At 38.4% G+C, this 20,154-nt stretch overlaps 1 protein-coding gene across 1 annotated transcript; it reads left to right on the top strand.

Moving 5' to 3' along the window:
* The first annotated feature begins 8,432 nt into the window (after positions 1–8,432).
* LOC140322255 (olfactory receptor 11A1-like) lies at positions 8,433–9,158 on the top strand. The gene has a single exon (XM_072398840.1). The coding sequence runs from the start codon at positions 8,433–8,435 to the stop codon at positions 9,156–9,158; it is 726 nt and encodes a 241-aa protein (XP_072254941.1).
* The last annotated feature ends 10,996 nt before the right edge of the window (positions 9,159–20,154 follow it).

Raw genomic sequence — 20,154 nt, 5'->3', positions numbered from 1 at the left:
TATGTTTGTAACTCGAGGACTGCCTGTAGTTAACTTCCCTGGCGGTATTCCAGAGTGTGTTGCTTGGGGTTCATTTTCATTGAGAAAATCCCCGGCACTAGAGGTTAATTAACCTCTAGTGCTGCGGATCTCACGCTGTTCTCAATGAATGCGACCACGCCTGCATTCATTGAAAAGATCCCCGGCACTAGAGATTTTTTATGTAATGTAAAATTCGACGTTGATTGGCGAATTTACACCGGCCGTTCTCACTTAAAGTTTTCGTAAGTGAGAATGCCCATATTCGCTGTGAGATCAAGTTTTAAAAACTCACTCGCTCATTCCTGTAGAAAGTCAGGGTCTGATTTTGCTGCTGGATTCCGTTTCTGTATGTAGGAATCAAGGGAGGTGTGCACAGAGCTTTTTTTTTCCCATCATAAATAGCCCTGTGGCATCCTAAGTACAGTACACTTTGGTGAACTTACACTGTACAGGATCTTGTTCCACTAACTTTGCACCCCCCTCCTCTGCAGTACTCTGACAATGACTGTGTAGAAAGTCACACTGTATTCTTTGGCCGCAGCCCAGTCATCCACTGCTGTACAGCCTTCATTTATAAGTACGAGTTTTATGTTAGCCGTATGTTTGTAACTCAAGGATTGCCTGTAGTTAATTTCCCTGGCGGTATTCCTGAGTGTGTTGCTCAGGGTTCATTTTCAGCCACACTCGGGGTAGCATTGTAAAGGAATTACCTTGTCCCAACGAGCTTGTTGCATCCTCTGGCAAAGCCCGCCTGGCATCTGTGGCCCTGTGCCTGGCATAATCAATGGGACATTGATCAATGAGCGCTGGGGGTCTGGTGGTAAATTTAAGCAGAATGCATCCCTTTCACGCTCAAGAATAACATATTAAGAACCCCTATGGAGGTTAAGAGAATTCTTTTTTTACTATACTTGAAAAATAATTTATTTCTAGTATATTCTTTCAGGGTAATATGTTTTCAAGGAACATACAACAGATACATATTATACAATAGATGTATAATATAAATATCCAACCCACTGCATATAAAGCTAGCATGTAATGAATAAATATTTTATCTTTATGGTTAAGGCACAACATTATTTCTAAAGACCTACTGCATTTCTTCCGGAAAATCTCTATTTTAAGTTCTAAAAAATAAATGATCTCGATGTTTATGGTTCTTGATGCAGTAATACTGTACAGGCTTCTGTATGACAGTCGAGGCATTTTCAAAAATACAATTTCTATATGATGATGCACAACCATTAAAAAGTGAATAAACTTTCTTTCCAAATTCGTCTTTGTGTCTCACACTCCCTTCTCACAGACGCTGATTGTCAGACTGGTAAATCAGCAGAGAAAATGCTGAAAGCCTCACCTTCTGCGACATCTTCTCATCCCACTGTAGTGTAATCATGCCCATCCTACATGACGGTAGCAGCTCAGCTCTGAATTCAGGACCGGTGCAACATTTCTGTATCAACAAATGAAGCTTTGCACTACAAATATTACAAATTCCGGCAAAGTATACAATATATAATAATAAAAAAAGCACATTGCAATATTGATGCTTTAGGTTGTCTCGTGTTAAGAACATCTGACATACGGACGACTCCTAGATAGGAACAGGGCTTCCCTGCTCACTCGTGTGTAGGATGGAGGCTTGATGGGGGAAGGGGGCTGGAAGAAGAATCCTTTGCCAAACACAGCTGAGGTTGTGGGTCATCCTAGGGGGCTGAGCTGTTCTGCAACATCTTTAATGACCAAGACAAACTCTTAACTCATATGTGTTTATCTATTATAATACACTAGCACCATGACCTCAAACACAACTCTAAATTTTTTTTTTTTTTGCTTTGTTTATGATTCTATGATCCTCACAGTGAAGATTTTACACCACACTGCCTAATATTATGTTGAGACAAACATCTGTCCTAATTGCATTTATTAAAATAATGTACCTGTTCTGACTTACATACAAATTCAACTTAAGAACAAACCTACAGTCCCTATCTTTTATGTAACCCCGGGACTACCTGTACTGTATAAGCAGCAGACAATGGTAGGTATTATGGTGCTACTAAACCATAAATACCTAAAAATAATTGGCGCTTGCACACAAAGTGCTAGAGCTGTGGGTATACACGATAATATAAACAGCATGTGACTTCACCACTTGGCTCCACCTTAGGTGCACTTTGACCTCCAAGGCATCATTATGGGTGGAGAGCCAATAGATATATTAGAACACAATATGTTTAAGCAGTTAACCACCATGTCTAAAATATGAGAATATTTTTTCACAAAGGCCAGTAAAAAGCTTTTTTTTTACAATAATAAAATCATATGATAATATATACAAAAATGAAAAAACACCCCTAATATTCAAAAAAAGAAATAAAGCCACATCCCCATGTCAATCTGTAAGAACTATTTTTTTTAAACAAGAGTTCGAAAAGCGGGACTTTTAAGGCCTATACAGTAAAAATCAAAAATTTTATTGTATAAGAAAGAATATTTACACACAAAAAAAGTCATAATAAAAGTCATAAAATTCCACAAATGCTTATAAGGGAGAAAAACAGTGTCACATGCATAGTTGTTTTCTCCCCCAAACCATCCCCATCAAAGTTGCTGGTTTTCTACAAAGGGGAAAGGAAGTATCCTTCATTTGACACGTTTCACAACACTAAGGTTGCTTCTTCAGGAATGAGAGTAACATTTGGATACAGTGAACAAATCTAAATAAAACATCTAGTAATCTCACTGTGAATATCCTATTGACAGGAGATGTTGGTTGTAAAAACTGCTTGTAACATCTACAAGACCTGAACACCAGCACCCCAGCTGTCTCCCCCGGAAATCAATGCTATATAAATAATATGAGGATTCTTTTGAATCAATAAAAATAATTTTGATTTTTGTATTAAAATTTTTTTGTAAGGCATATTTCTATGAACTGGTATTGTCTGATTTTAGAATAAAGGGAATTTCCTTCAGCTCAGACTGAGTAGTAAATAGGGGGATACAATTATATATTATAAAATGACTTTATTACCATATGGCTCCTTAATTTTAGCAATAAATATTCCATAGCAATTGCATATCTAAAGCAAGCTAACATGGAGAGCCATATATCAAAAGCCGAGATATTTTCAAAAGACTTATGAGCATATGATTTATAAAAAGGAAAAAGTTTATATTTAAATAGTCATACCTGGAATTCTGAGAAAAGGTGAGTATAATACCATATGATAATAATGTAAAAATCTACCAAAGTAATAAGCCTGGCTGGTACAATTCAGTAGATGCAGTTAGTATTTGATTATATTTAGTGGAACAAAACAAGTATCAATTTGCAAATAGCATTCATCATCTTTGCAAATTTACTCCTAACTTGATTGGAAATTTCACGCAAAGTTAAAAAGGTCTTTAATTCAGGGTTAAGTGAGGACACCTCCAGAAATGGATATGAACCAAGGTGATCCTGACCTTAATCCCCCTGGCGTTTTAATTATGTCCATATTTTTATGTCAAAAGTGGTACATTGTTTTGCGTGCAAATTTGTTGTTTAATATTTTTGGCCCTTAATACTTAGGAATACCTCCTGGGTATAATAAAGTTTTACACATAAATCATACATCATATTATAATATATAATTATAAATAATTTTAAGAATAAAATTATAAAATATATATATATATATATATATATATATATATATATAAGCAATGTAATCTGCTTTTAAATTTCCTGCCAAGCCACACTTCCCGGGCATACCGACACTTCAAGCAACACAACAATCACACCGGGGATCGCCAAGGACACCGCTCGATTGAGTGGAGCAGGTAGGATTTTTTTCTTAGTGCTTTTGGTGTGTAAAATTCACCCCGAGCCACACTCACCAAGGCGGTTAACCTCTGACCTCCTGCAGTGCCGAATCTAAAGAATCGGAATGAACCATCACTCCAGCAGGATGAGTCATAGCAGTGGGAATATCCCACCCATCAAGAATCCATCCCTGCATTCCTGTGTATCATTGTCTAACAGTTTCTAGGTATGACAGGACCATGGCAACTGAAAAACCAAGTCTTTAAGTGAAACATGTTTGATGAGTTACTAGTGGCCCTCCATGTCCTCTAGGAAGCAGATTCATCAATACTTTCAGATTTGAAATCTGGGCTGACTCATGCTCATGATCACCCCTGCCCCATAGTATATATTATAAAGGAATGTATACTAGAACACCAGTGAGAGGCTGTAGCGTAATACTCGTAGTGCTCTAATCACTTTAGACAGGTCTCTTAAAGCCAACTTTACCAAGAACCTCAAGGCTTTTGGGCATGTATCTTGATTGCAATCTTTCAGAGAATGGTGTATACATGAATGCAGGGGCCTTTCACAATTCTCTTACAGAGGGCATTCTAGCATTTACTCTTGGTATGGTCCATCCTGGTTGTGATTTCTCTAACATTAGATAGAGAAATGGTGTGCTAAAGTAGGTCCAAATTCACAGGCTCCCTTTATAACCGTAACATTCTTTGAAGTAAAAAAAAAAAAAAAGAATGAAGAGAACCCTTACCATGTGTGTTTTTAGGTGATAAGGCTCTTGGTCTACACCTAAATTTAACTGTCAACTGATGGAGCCTGTACAATACAAAGTGGGTCTTCAATTACATGCTAACCGGTGCAAGAATGAGGAATATACAGTTGGTATTCTTGTGAACAAGTGGTGTGTACCGCGACCTATAATGATATTACTCCCGAAAACACTGAATAGGTTGTGAAGGCAACATGTATTACACAACCACCTTTGGGAGAAAAGTTTACGATGTAGACATGGCAGATGAACTTTTAGAATCTGAACACTTGCAATTTTCCTTTGTAACAAATCGGGTTTCCTCCATTCCATATCACCTTACAGCAAACTTCAATAGCTTTTTATTGTGATGTGACTTTTTGTTCTAATATTTAATCTTTTCCTCTGTATGAAACCTAAATATGTATGTTGACATGATTCTGTGATCTTATGCGGCTATTATGTTTTAGGATTTCATGTGTAATCCTTATGCAGATTTTATCATGGCAAAAAGGTGTATTTACAGGACTCTACTGTTGTATCGAAAAAGTTTTTTATTGGGACACTGGATAGAGAAAGATCGTTTTAGTATATTTGTGGGTTGAATTCTCCTAATAATGCATGTTGTACTGTTTGCCAACCATCCAAATGTGTCCTGTGATACGTCATGTCTTTTGTAAAATTTGCTTTTCCTTTTGTTTGTTCAGGACCAGCCCGTTGTTAGAGTATATGGATGGTTTTGATGTAATTGGTTTCACTCTTTGCCTATTGCATACTGTGGGGTTTAGCTCCTCTTGCTTGTTAATTCCCCACCTACTGGGTTATAAGCTCTTCAGGGGAGAGTTCTCTCCTCCCGTGTCACTGTCTGTATTCGTCTGTCATTTGCAACCCCTATTTAGTGTACAGCGCTACGTAATATGTCGGCGCCATATAAATTCTGTTTAATAATATTAGCTTCAAAACACGCTTTCTGCATAGAGGTGCTTCAGACTTTGGTTTTAATTTCAGGTCACTCTGCCCATTTTTATTCACAAAAGCACAAAAAACAAAGAAAACAAACCTCCTTCTCTCCCAAACAAAAAATTATATGGGTCCACATCATAATTTTTAAAATCAAATCCATCTGCCCTCAACGGCGGCTGATAATCTTTGCTTTTCCCCACAATGTGTTCAGTGTTGTGCGAGGCAGGGGGGGGTCTGGGGGGCTTATTTTGAATCTGGAAGCCCCCATCTTTTAAGGGGTCCTTCATATGTCTGGCCCCACATTCTAGGGCATGAGTACAGGGTACATGAGACCCCCTACCTATTCCCACAAAGGGTTAACCCCAAGAAGAACTTAAAAAGTATTTTATTTTACCACATTCTTTATTTATTTTTCACCTTTGTAACATTAGATACTTACTTTTCATAGGGTGTTTTGGTTTTAGTGACACTTTCGTATTTGTGCCGACCACAATTCATTTCGATCGATGTGTGGGAACTTTTTTTTGTTTCAGTTTTGCACTGGGGTTCTCAAATATAAAAGTATTTATTGTATAACTGTTAAAAGAATAAATATGGAATATAAAACTGTAAAGCAGCATATATAAGTATGGCTTCATATCAGTGATAGATAGATAGATATATATATATAGATATATATATATATATATATATATATATATATATATATATATATATATATATATATATATATATATATATATTATGTCCCATTGTTTTTTATATATATATATATATATATATATATATATATATATATATATATATATATATATATTGTGATTTTAAAGTTTTTCTAACAATTTAAATTATGTCCCATTGTTTTTTACTTTTTGCAAACCATAAAAAATGAATAAGAATTGCATTATGATATTATCAGCAAGGGTACATACCTACTGGGAAAATGTAAAATAAAGCCTCAGTCTGTAAAAAGCCCAATAATTAAAGCCAATGGGAAAATAGACATTTAATGATTTTGCTATTATATAAATTGTATGAATGCGTGTATGTATAAATATACAAGGACCTCTTGAATTGTTTTTATTCATTTTGCTGTACTATAATATTGTTTTATTGTCTATTCACCCGTGTGAAAGTGGATCCAGTGTGAGGGCTAACAAATGTATAAGTGTAATTCTTCCAGGTATGTTACCTTTTACAAAGATGTCCAATGTCTCCTGCTATCATCCAGAGCCCCGTCTTCTTTCTGGACTGCGATTCTGGCTTAGAGAGAACAAGATCATGTAAATCCTGGTTTCTATTTAAATATTAGATTTGTACTCATCTTTCTGACCCAGATTCAGCTGCAGCTTCTCCCCCTACAATGTCCTACAAAATGACAAGTCTGATCACTGAGAGATCAGGAGACTGGGGGAATGTTTCCTCCTGCCTGCAGTATGAGAAAGAGAGGAAGAATAGGGTTTTTGAGGTCCAAATGTTGATTAGGAAAGAATTTTATTGCACATATACTGTTCAAACATACATCCACCAACCTAAGGGTATATCGCCTTGTAGTGAGATTTTAGAACAATCATTACAGAGAAATGGAAGCAAATCATGAATAGGATTTGTCTGTTTGGGCCCGGTGCGTTTTGCCGGAACGGCTTTTTTAGGGGAGTTGGGAAAGTCAATTTTAGTTTAATAGAGATGCTAAGACAAGAGTGTACATATATTTCTTTTTTTTCTTCTTTTTTTTTATACAGGGGTATGCATGTTTTTCTGAAAGAATGAGATGGCTGTATTTGTGTAGCAAAAGTATATATGTTGAAATGAAGACATTCCATTCCAAGGGATTAGTTTACAGGACTGCTCCTAGGAAACTTAGGAGGTATTTGTACAGCAGTGAATGAGTGAAAATACTTCTCTTACTTTTGTGATACGAGACTATGCAATTTTATTTTACTGGTGCAGAGTCATGCTCTAGCTGGGGCTATTGGTTTGTTTCTATTGCTCTTAAATCTCACTGTAGAGATATCCTTGGGTTAGTGGATCTATGTTTGAACAGTATATGTGCAATAAAATTATTTACTTATTAACACTGTGGCCTCAAAAGCCAAATTTTTCCTTTCTCTTTTCTCATACTGATTTCAATCAAGGGAAGGCCGATATTGACTACTAGATAGAGTAAGTCATGCTTATGGGTTTTATATCCTGTCTGCAACTAGACTGATGATATTGTTTCAGTCTACACTGATGTTTGTCGACCATTTTTAAATGAAAGAAACATTGACATAACTTTCAGGTCTTTCTAGAGAACCCCAGCTAAAATGACTATATGTACAGCTAACAGTACATTAGAGCAGGTCAGTGGAAAGAATGCCTCTTAAATTGCTGGCCCTTGGGAAGAATGTCACCCTTACAGACTCACCCTTAGCTGAAAAGATTATTGGGTTCCTTTTAAAATAACCTGAAAAGCAGAAATTGCTTAAGGAACCCCTAGCAACCTCCTGGAGGAACCCTGGTTGGGAAACACTGGACCAGAGGCACCAAGGAACCCCTGGGGTGTGGTAGCTCCAGCTGAGTATTGTAGCAAACCATTGTTTTATTGGTCATATTACATTTTGTTAACTATATCATTCTATTTTTTTCAGCCCCGAGAAACTAAACATGGGTGAAAAAAATATAAGGACAGCCATAAACTTTTTCCTATTGGGATTCCAAAACATTAGTAAATACAGGACTGTTATATTCATTTTTATACTTGCATCTTATACCTTGACAATAATTATTGATTTGTTTATTATCCAACTGGTGTCCACCAGGAAATGTTTTAGTTCACCTATGTACTTTTTCCTGAAAAACTTCTTATATTCAGAACTTCTTGTTGTGACCCTCATTGTTCCTAACATGTTACGAGTTATATGGCTAAAGGGGGCCACCATGTCTATCCCGGTTTGTATTGCTCAGAGTTATCTTTATTGTGCTTCAGCTAGTACAGAGTGCTATCTTCTTGCAGCGATGGCCTATGACCGCTATTTGGCCATATGTAAACCTTTGCACTATAATAATATGATGGGAAAGAATCTTCAGCATAATCTGGTTGTTTTTTGTTGGGTGTTTGGAATTTTATTGACATTGATTACATTGTATCTTCTATGTCAACTTAACTTCTGTGGACCCAACACCATCAACCATTACTTCTGTGATCTTGCGCCAATTGTAGAACTTGCTTGCTCAGACACTTCAGTTATTCAGACCGAAATATTAGTTCTATCCGTTCCTATAATTGTCACGCCTTTTATTTCAGTTGTTACACGTTACATTTATATTTTGACAGCCATTCTTGGTATGTCATCTGTTATGGGTAGGAAAAAAGCCTTCTCAACCTGCAGCTCTCACCTCTCTGTGGTTGGTATGTTTTATGGAACCCTAGTGATCATTTATGTGGTTCCATCAAAAGGACAATTGCAATCTGTGAACAAGGTGATATCAGTTTTATACACAGTGGTAACACCTTTGTTTAATCCTTTCATATACAGTATAAGAAATCAAGATATTCGAGGTGCCATAAGTACACTAAGAATTATAAAGTGGTTCAAAACAAGAAGTAGACCTTTAAAGACACGATGGTAAAAGCAAAATCATTTGCAATATTTTAACTATTTAAAATATTTAATGGAAAATGTTTTGCTACCCCTATTGAAGGAAGAGGCTTATTTTCTTTCCATTATCTTTTTTATCTATGCCTTTTTATTCACCCCCCCCCAACCTGCTTTATTTTATTCATAAGAAGATCAATGGGATTTGATATAAAAAAATCACTTTTATGATCTCTCTTGATGTGCACCTTCTCTGTGGATTTTTCCAGTTTATAGAGGTCATGATATCCACATGTATGAGGTGGTATGGCAAAGTTTCTTAGTGACTTTTAAGTGTGAAATGCTGTGTATTCCTTTTATTCTGAGGTTAGGTTAATATGAAAGTAACAAATGTAGTTGGGTTCCTATAATCCATAGGAATATGGCACATCTGGCTGTAATTTACATTGGGATTCCCAAGCATACCACCTCTACGGAGTTGAGGATGAGGAAGTGGTGATCGTTCATATGTAGTTAGCCTGAAAGAAACAGATGGGTAACCTGTGTCAGGCACCAATTGGGCATGGATATATCTGTATTAATGTTCTGTCAGCTGGAGTATTGCTAGTATTAAAGCTTTACCTATAATTCTCCAAGCTCAAGTTTTTGTAAGAACCATTTAAAGATTTGTGATATGAGGCGCTAGTGTAGAAGTATCTACAGAAGAAATGTATCATCATCAAGATGCCCTTATAAACATAGATCTCTAACGGCTCTCTTCCATTAGGGATGAGCGAGCAAGTTTTTAAAATTCGATCTCGCAACAAATTTGTCTGTTCTCACTTAATAAAATTGTGAGCGGGAAGGGCCGGTGTAAATTTGCAGATCAAGATCAAAGTTTTTAAATTAAAAAAAAAAATTCAAAAATGAATTGATTCATTCATTGATCAGTTCAGTGTGCGATCCCTGGCACTGGAGGTTAAATGGGGACAAGTCTCCCCATTCAAAACCTCTAGTGCTTCCTGGCTGAGGAAAGGAAAGACCCTGACTCTAACTGATCCAAAAGACTTGAGGGGATCCCATCCAAGGCAGTAAGCCTCCCTACCTAGATAAACTTCCACTTCCTCATTGATGGGGCTATAGGGAATAGAATACTTACTCACACTGCTACACTTCAGGAAGCCCTGATTTCTGCACCCCTGAATCTGTTAAAGACCCTGCAATGCGTCATAGGGTTCATATGTTAATTTTCAATTATCTAAGCTTATGTAACAGGTTCTAGCCAAGCAAATCACTTTATTGTGTAGAAATGACTGCATCTAAACTTCATACTAGAACCAATACCTCATTTAATGCAAAGTATGTTCTAAAATCACACAAAAATATGTACTATATCATCATAAATAATGCTAAAGATAGTATAAATGATCAAAATCAATTTTATTTGCAGTAATGTTACCAGATACGCAATTTACTTTTTGTTGCAGTACATGGATTGAACGAAAAATAATTTCTACCTGGAGATTTTTTTTTCTATTTGTACACCTATTTGTGTCCGTTTAATAATTATCATGACCCTTACTAATATTTTTGGTGAAAATCAGTAGAAATGGTTTCCTTATCCAATTTTAGGAACCTTCGACAGCATTGGGCAGTCTAAATCTTTTTTCTGTTCTGTTCACTGCCTATTGTTTTTGAAACAAAAAAGTAAACTTAAGCCACTGTGGGGAAAAATATCCAGGTATAATTGGAACTAATTGTTGTAATTTTACCTGGTTAACAACCACAAAAAAAGTATAACGCTTAAGGTTCATAAGCTTGAGCCACTATTTCCAACCACACAATAGGTATTCCTAGGAATATTGTACTTACCCCCCCCAAAAACAAACTCTTTTTATATATCATTAATGAGTTCCTTGGAAGGCTTCCACCAAAGACTATTACTCACCACATACTATATATCTGAGGGCTGATCCAATCTAGTAAAAATTATCTATCTTCAGCACCACCCTACCTCTTCAGCATACCAGGCACTCCAATTTAACAAACCAAGCCAATGTCACAGCACAGGGAACACATCATCAGCTCTCTGAGTGCCCCAATAAAAGTACAAATGACCCACTTATCCATTTAAGTCAAGGGGCATTGCCTGTACAGCAAATAAAAGGGGCAAAACAACCTTCCCAATTCATATGGCCCCCGGAAACCAAAACATCCCCTTACCCAACAAGTACAAACATTTAAACACCCGCCCCTCCCATTAGGCACATAAATTCACATCAGACTAGACTCACTTACCATGCCTTGAATAACCCTCTTGTCCAACCTTTACCTGGCAGCCTCTGTAGTCACTCCAATTCGGAAGGAATATCTTCTGCGGCCTAACTTTTCTTGGACTGGCACAAATTGATAGTTGGAAAGAAAATGATCATTCTGCTGTTTCAACAGAGGCCTACCCACCTTGGGAAGTATCACCACTTCCACTGATCATGGCAAAGACACAGCTATCTTTCCAAATTCAGTCTGAAAACCGTTTTGGACCTAAAAATCCACAAACTGACCTGAACATTGCCACTTAACACTACATCCCCCAGCAATTCACCCACTCCCCTCACTCCCCCCCAGTTGATCCTAATGTGAGATAACCAGTTCTCTAACCCTGAACTCTCCGAAAAAGTCTAAAGAAAATGCCACTTGAAATAACAATTTGACCTTTTTTTTAACATACTCGGTCCAAAGCCGCAGCAACCTCAGCAACAACTTGAAAGTGGCACTGATCCACTGACACCCCTTCTTTACCTATAATCCTACAATTGGTGCCTGTCGCATCAAAACTTTTTTTTTAGTAAAATCCTACTGTCCTTGCATATCAAACTGGAAGGCCAGCCAGAACATAAACCATCCTAAACTGGAAGGCCAGCCTGAAAATACACCATTCTAAACTGGAAGGCCAGCCTGAAAATACACCATTCTAAACTGGAAGGCCAGCCTGAACATACACCAACTGATTCTTTAAAAGGAAACCCATACCAAAACCAGTTGCACAACCAATATACAACCAAGGTAGAATAGTTCTCATATAACCCCAGCTCACCAAATTCCCTACACTGCAACCACCAGTCTCTCCACACAGCCGCATAAGCCTGCCAAGGACCCTCACTGACTATGCTCCGGATTGAACCTACCAGGGTTCCAGTGTATTATCCCACAACACCGCTGGGCATACCATTTCACAGTGATCCGCCTCTAGCACCAACTCCCCAAACACACTCCATTGTTAACTACCCTAGGTATTTGAAACGTATAACACACAACATTCTATGGTTGAATGGTTGGAAAACAGTTAAATAGCCTGTACCCCCCCCCCCCCCCAAATTATTATTAGTGAAAACTAAATTGGTTATTTGCTAAGTCATGGCTCAACAGATGCCACCACAAGGCAGAATATTTATGAGATGACTAGATTACTCAGCAAACCCGTGGGCTACTCCTTTGCACTCTTTTTCTCAAAAATACACCCAAACCCTATTGTCAATGCTGCATTTGTGAAGAGCTACAAATCAAACTTGGTAACGTGCCTGTCCAGCCACAGTAGCCACCCATTGTGATGCTCCAGAAACACTCTCCACACCTGAAGATCCTCCTGTCCGTCTCCTGTCAGACACAGAAAATGGGATGGGGCCCCGACATCGCTGCCGAAAACCGAGAATATCCTTTACATCAGCAAAATTCAAAACTGCAAACCACAAATGGGACTTTTTGGCAGTTTAACACCCAATGATTATTACCACTACAATGTCATACAAAGGTATAAAACAATTTTTTTTTTTTTTACGACATTTTAAAAAATACCTAAAAACAAGGCAAACACTTATGTATATATTTGGTTGTTACAGCAAATACATATGGAATCTCTAGATGAACAGTGTCTCTACACGTTTTACGGAAACAGTGTCTGCTTCATCAGGAGGTCTACATAGTATTCCTGTTTTCTTTCCAAAATCACGAGTGTGCTACAGACATTTCAGTTTAAATTTGGCAAATCATGGCTTTAATGCAATACACAACTAATTGTTTTATCTAAAGAGGTAAAGGATACTGAACACAAACGGCTGCATTTACTGACCTACCCAGAAGACAGGTGATGAATCCAGTTAAAAATTCCCTTGCTCCTTCTTGGGTATCAACCCAAAAGGGGACACTACCAGGTCCGGCCAGTTAAAGGCTGACGCTGCCTTTCCACAACGTCAAAGTGCAGAGGACATTCCCCTAAGTCAGCAGCACCCTACAATAAGGCCACATATATCCTCAGCAATGCTGGTGCATAATATCTGCTCAGTTCTAGTGCATCTGATTAAGTTCAGCAAAAGACGACCTCTGTTGGCAGTTCTGAAGGTCTGGGGCACTCTGACACCTGTATACTGTTGCAAGTTGGCACCTCTGGCCCTTCGGAAATGTGCTCTGGTGGGGGCTCCTTTACCTGCTTTAATGCAAAATGTCACTGGCGCCTGGGGGAACCAGGACAGCAGCTGGGGCTGGCCCCAGTTTAGCCTACACATGCACCGTGTCTGTCTGCTACCTGGCTTCTAAATCTTAATTTATCATCCTGAGATGTGGAATGCCAGCTCCAAGGTTAAAGTTGGGCTTAGGAGAGAAACCCCCCCCCCAAAAAAAAAGTTGCAAATTTAAAACCCCAAAACTATTGTTTGCCACAACTTGTTTACATGTTTTTTTATTAGGAGGAGGTCAACGTGGTGGTGCCTGTGAAAGAGATATTGAGATATCATAGTCAGCCCCCACCGCCTCCTGCATGGCAGCCATGGCCTCTGTAGCAGATGAACAGAAGGTTTATATTTCAAAGATTTTATTGGTTTTCCTGGGGAGTTTACAACAAATATTGGGGAAAATTAACAATTTACAAACACTATACTGAGCATTTACAAAAAATCTTAATACACCAGGAATTCAGTAAAACACTTTGACCCTGTTAGGTTAGGATGAAGGAACAGATTGAGAAATAAGATAAAGAATAACCAAGGTTTTTATTATTCATAATTGAATCTGACATTCACTGATAAATCCCCTTGTGAGTCAGTCATAAAACCTCACTTAAACTCGCATCACTGGGATGGACACTGCTTACCGGGCTGATCTGTGTCTAGATCCACCCCTACATCATGAAAATATGCTCATTCAAGGACTCTTTCCAGATCCTCTTCATATGATGCCAGATGTACAGTGAACAGGATGGGTCCAGCGCTGGTTTGCAGACTTGCTACATTCTTCCTTCTGATTTTTCTTTTTTTCTAATTTAGTTGTCCGTAAAAAAAAAACATATACCAAAAAAGTTAGGGACACAAGGGCGCCACTTGTCTGACCAAAGTGTTGCAGTTTTTTTTACACATCTGGTGCCCCTGCTTTCTCCTATTGTCCATTGGTGCCATCAGCCTCCTGAGAAGCACATCCCGTAACTGTTTTTAGTCACTTCTCTCTCTCTCTCGCTTAGCCAGAAGGCTTTCTTTTTCATTTTGCCATGCCCCATGTGTGCTTATTTGATATTGAAATTTGTATCCTGGCTTCCTCACCAGCATGAGAAGGGGGCTCAGGACAGCTGTATTTATTCACTAAACCTCTTGGTGTGTCCGGGTATGGTCTCCCCACTTAGCTTGGCCACCCTCTGCTGTTTTTTCACATGGTTAAAGTCCAGAGAACTTTCCCCTAAGAAATTAGCACCCCGCCGTAGAGCCCAGTTTGGGCCACAAATTTCCTCAGCAATCACTGCTTGATGTCAGGCCAGAGTACACTCAGTCCTAGCAAATGTTGATCAAAGTCAGCTATGAACACCTCTGTTGGCTGCTCTGAAGGTCCAGGGCACGTTGACACCTGCGTTCTGCTTCAAGTTGGTGCCTCTGGCTCTCCAGAAATGTGTTCTTGGAAAGCTTTTCTGGGTTGCGATTGGGTAGTATCCCCTTTCTGTTGGTGGGGAAAGGACAACAGCTACTTTGTGGAGGTAAATATACTGGTTCCAGGTCAGGGCATGCAATCAAAAATAGGTAAAGCAGGGGTCGGCATCCCAGAGCATCAGAAACATGGGATGCAGCCAGGAGCCTGGATGCAAAGCCTAGATGAACTCCTTGTTCAGGCAACTTCCTGTTGCCAGTTACTCTTTTATTTAAGGCAAATCATGTGACCAGCAGGTAACCAATCCCACCACCAGAGGGAGTACTGGAGCAAAGGCAGCTCAGGTGTTGTTCACTCTTCGCCAGTAGATGGAATGCGTCTGGGAAATACTTTAGTCCTCTGGGGTAAGGGGGCCAGGGAGTCCCCTGATTCAGGACAGAAAGTGACCAGTGGAAAGGATTTCTGGGCTGAGCTGCTGCTGGCTGCATTAAAGTGCAGGGTGGGTCATACAGATGAGGGCACAGATCCCCTGGCCCTGCAGGGGTCTGTGAAATATAATTTCCTCTCTTATTGTCAGAAACTGAAATATTGCTGCTTGTTCTGCTGAGGAAACCACACAAAGGTTAATATATTATGTATGTGGAAATGGTCCGTGGTATGCATAGTAAAACACTACTTTCTTGCACTGTGAAAGAAAACAGTGACTACACAACATGGCATTCTCAATCTGTGACCTAGTTTAACTTCATCTAGAGCTGACATCTTTCACCACTGAGTGTCTAGAAATTACTAATTACTACATGTAACATGCATCTGACAAAACAAATGAACCCCTCATAAATAACTGCAAACATGTTGTTTAATTATGCTTTTCCTTCTACAATCCAAAACTAAAGAACAAAAACCAACCCCACCCAATAAAAATGACATAGGTTTCTCAGATATATTCCTTAGGCTTAGACCCTCCACAAACAGGAAATGGCAGTGAGCGAATATCCTGCCACCCCTATACTGGGAAAGACCCTCAGGTTTTTTCTCCCAAAAATACGGTAATAAAAATTTGCTACCTCCCTTTTTGCCAAACCTGAATTGCCTTGCCTCCAAAGGCAGCCAAAGTGTAATATTTTGTTCTAGTCTCTTCTCCCCCAAACAAAAAACAAATGCATCTTGGAAATTTCTAAACCAGACCCACTTGCCCCAAGGACAGCTGGCTCCGTCACTGGGAAAAAGTTCCCTCCACCCCCCTAAAAAAAAAAAAGTTGCTGTTCCATTTTGCAAATATTTGGCTGACATTAGAAAGATTGGTACAATAGCTTGTATAACAAACACTTCCCATTAAACAAATGTTGCATGCAATTTTACTATTGATTTGTTTTTTTCCAGTCCTTAATAGCATTTACCACCCTTGACAAATGCTTTCTTAACTGGCTAAAAAGGCAGGGCTTGCAGGACAGCCCAATTGAGTCCTGGAAATTCCAGACCAATAGCTGCCTGATGTTATGCTAGTGTGCTGACAAAAATGTTCAAGCCTTACTCCTGAGCTGCAAAGTACTGCTACTACTGGGCTTTCGTGGAGGTCCAGGACCGATTAACAACTTTGTGCTAGTTAGCTGATGAGTTCTTCCAGAAAGACACCCAAGGACAGGGCTCACCTGGGGCAAACTGCTGTCCTTGGTTGCCCCTTTGCTAGATTGGCTGGATTCAAGGTCAGAAGGTCTTCCACCACAGTACTACTTTAATTTTTTTGGGGGGGAGGGTATGTGGATTTTTATGGACATTTATTTAGGTCTTGGCTCATTTCTGTTAAATTTCTTATTATGTCAAGTGAATTCAATGGTAGACCTTAATATGCATCCAAATGTTGACTTCATTAATGCTTTTTGGCTATTACAAACCAATTGTCTTAAAGTTTTGACATCATTTTGTAGAATGTTCCAGATTGTCTAGGCACAGTTATTAAAGCGCATGCAAACTTGTCATCCACTGGAAATATGATCTGGTCAATAAAAAGTGAAAAAATTCTCTGTAAACATTGTTGGCAGAATTATTTTGTTCCCTGTCCTAAACCTTATGCCAAATTTACAGTCTGGTAGTAAAAATAAAATTCTGTGTAGGGTTATAGTAGTTTTAAAGACTTTGCTCTAAATGTTTTTAATTTTTTATTTAAATTATATCTCTTTGTTTGGTTGGCTTTTTGCAAACCATAAAAAAAAATAGGAATCACTTTTATCAATCGATATTAAAAAACAAGAGTACATATCTATTGGGAAAATGTAAAATAAAAGCCTCAATCTGTAATAAGCCCAATAATTAAAACCTATGGGAAATTAGACATTTAATGATTTGCTATTTATTAGATTTTATGTATGTATAAATATCTGAGGGCCTCAACATCAGCAAACACTGATTCCCTTTATATTGGATTGTTACTTATTTTGCTGTACTATAATATTATTTTTATTGTGTCCTCACGCGTGTTAAAATAGATCTATTGTGAGGACTAACAAATGTAAAAAAGTAATTCTTCCAGGTATGCCTTGTACAAGGACCACAGCAATCCCCTTGACAATGGCCCTGATTTATTAAAGAACTCCTAGCCTGGCGAAGATACTTTCATCAGTGATGCTGAGTGATCCAGCAAACCTGGAATAGATCTAGTTCAGGATTGAAAACATTTGTTAACAAATCGAAAATGACTAAGAAATCCTTTCCAGGTTTGCTTTATATCCAGTGTATCCTCTCCAGCTTTGGAGAGCTTAAATAAATCAGGCCCAATGTCTTCTCTGCACGTCTGCCATCATCCAGAGTTTCCGTCTTCTTTCTGCTCAGAGAGAACACAATCTCGTTTCTGTTTCATTATTAGCTGTGTATGCAACTTTCTGACTTAAATGACCTCCTACTACAGCCTCCTATTTTATAATGTGCTACAAAGTTAGCTTGCAGTCTTATCACTGGAGCAAAAAGAGACTGAGGTAATGGTTCCTCCTGTCTGCAGTAGAATAATGACAGCATCTTAGGCATCAAATATCAAACCATTATAGTAGGATAAAACATAGAGTTCGTTCAAACATTAATATGCAAAAATGAGACCTTAAAAGATTTTTCCATATCATCTACCAATTTGATGCTTCAAATATGCAAAACTCATTGAGTTTCACACACGGCAAAGGTCCGCTTCCAGTCCAATTTTTTTTTATGCAGGGAGTTATGACTAATGTTTACAATTAAACACTTTTAAAATTAAGCTACACCAATGAGAGCATCTAGAGCAGTGTTTCTCAACAGTTTTAACACAGGGGAACCCCTTGAAATAACTTTCATGTCTTCAGCGAACCCCTTCTTTAATTACTACAGTGTTCTCCCCAGCCCCTTTTAGCTGGGTGCACCACCCGGCACTTTTCAGTAACCACCCAGCTGTTTTTTGCATAGTTACTGAAGAGTTGGGTCACTATACAGGGGCTGCCACCCACCTAAAATTTCTTCCCATCCAGCTTGAAAAAAATTCTGGGTTGAACATTGTACTATATGCAGAGCTCATAGTACATTTATTGAGTGATCATTGGAAATAATTCCTCCTTAATTGATGGCCATTGGGAAGAATGACACTCTTACAGATAGTCAAAAAGGTCATTGGGTTCACTTAACTGACTTGAGAAGCACAAATTGCTCAAAGAACCCCTAGCAACCTCTGGAGGAACCCTGCTTAAAAAAAACACTGATCCAGAGGCACCAAGGACCCCCTGGGGTTTGGTTGCTTCGTATGATTATTGTAGCAAACCGTATTATATTTTGTTTACTTTAATAATAGTACATTTTATTTTTTTTCCAGCCCTGAAAAACAAACTAAACATGACTGAAAAAAATATAACTGCCACAGTAAACTTTTACCTCTTGGGATTCAAAAACATTTGTAAATACAGGACCGTTATATTCATTTTTATACTTGCATCCTATACCACAACCATTATTATTGATTCGATCATTATCCAACTGGTGTCCACCAGGAAATGTTTTGGTTCTCCTATGTATTTTTTCCTGAAAAACTTCTTATGTTCAGAAATTTTGTTAGTGACTTTCATTGTCCCCAACATGTTACGGGTCATTTGGCTGAACGGGGCCACCATCTCTATCCCTGCTTGCATTGCTCAGAGTTATCTCTATTGTGCTTCAGCTAGTACAGAGTGCTATCTTCTTGCAGCCATGGCCTATGACCGCTACTTGGCCATATGTAAACCTTTGCACTATAACAACATGATGGGAAAGAATCTTCAGCATAATCTGGTTGTTTTTTGCTGGGTGTTTGGATTTTTATTGACGTCAGTTACACTGTATCTTCTATGTCAACTTGACTTCTGTGGACCCAACACTATCAACCATTACTTCTGTGATCTTGCTCCAATTGAAGAACTTGCTTGCTCAGACACTTTGGTTATTCAGAGAGAAATATTAATCCTATCTGTTCCCTTGATTGTCACTCCTTTTTTTTCAGTCGTGATGAGCTACATTTATATTTTGATAGCCATTCTTGGTATGCCGTCTGTTACTGGTAGGAAAAAAGCCTTCTTAACCTGCAGCTCTCACCTCTCTGTAGTTGGTATGTTTTATGGAACCCTAGTGATAGTTTATATGATCCCATCAAAAGGACAATTGCAATCTGTGAACAAGGTGATATCGGTCCTGTATACAGTGGTAACACCTTTGTTTAATCCCTTCATATACAGTATAAGAAATCACGAAATTCGAGGTGCCATAAGTACACTAAGCATTAAAAAGTGGCTGCAAAACAAGAAGTAGACTAATAAAAGATATGATGGACAAAAGAATGGTCATAATATAGTTACAACATGGGAAACAATTCCTTCCTGATCTTTAATAGCCAGTTATCTGTGCAAGACAAGCATCCGGCCTTTTTTTATAAAGCTGACCTAAGAATCTAGGGGGCCTGTTTAAAGGCTATAATATAAATGTTGATTGAAACTTGATGTGCTTTCACTGCACTTAAACAATGTGAGCCATTGCCTATGTCGGATATCCACAGACAATGTGATAGATAAGAGGAACTTGTGGCAAACCACTGCTGATGAACCAAACAGATGGCAACCTACTGCTGACACATAGAGGAGACAAAAATGATACATTTTCAGTGTCAA

Source organism: Pyxicephalus adspersus, chromosome 2 (assembly GCF_032062135.1).
Source record: "Pyxicephalus adspersus chromosome 2, UCB_Pads_2.0, whole genome shotgun sequence".
Classification (NCBI taxonomy): domain Eukaryota; kingdom Metazoa; phylum Chordata; class Amphibia; order Anura; family Pyxicephalidae; genus Pyxicephalus; species Pyxicephalus adspersus.
The sequence above is the reverse complement of the archived record's forward strand: the minus strand, read 5'-3'. Positions and strand labels throughout refer to the sequence as shown.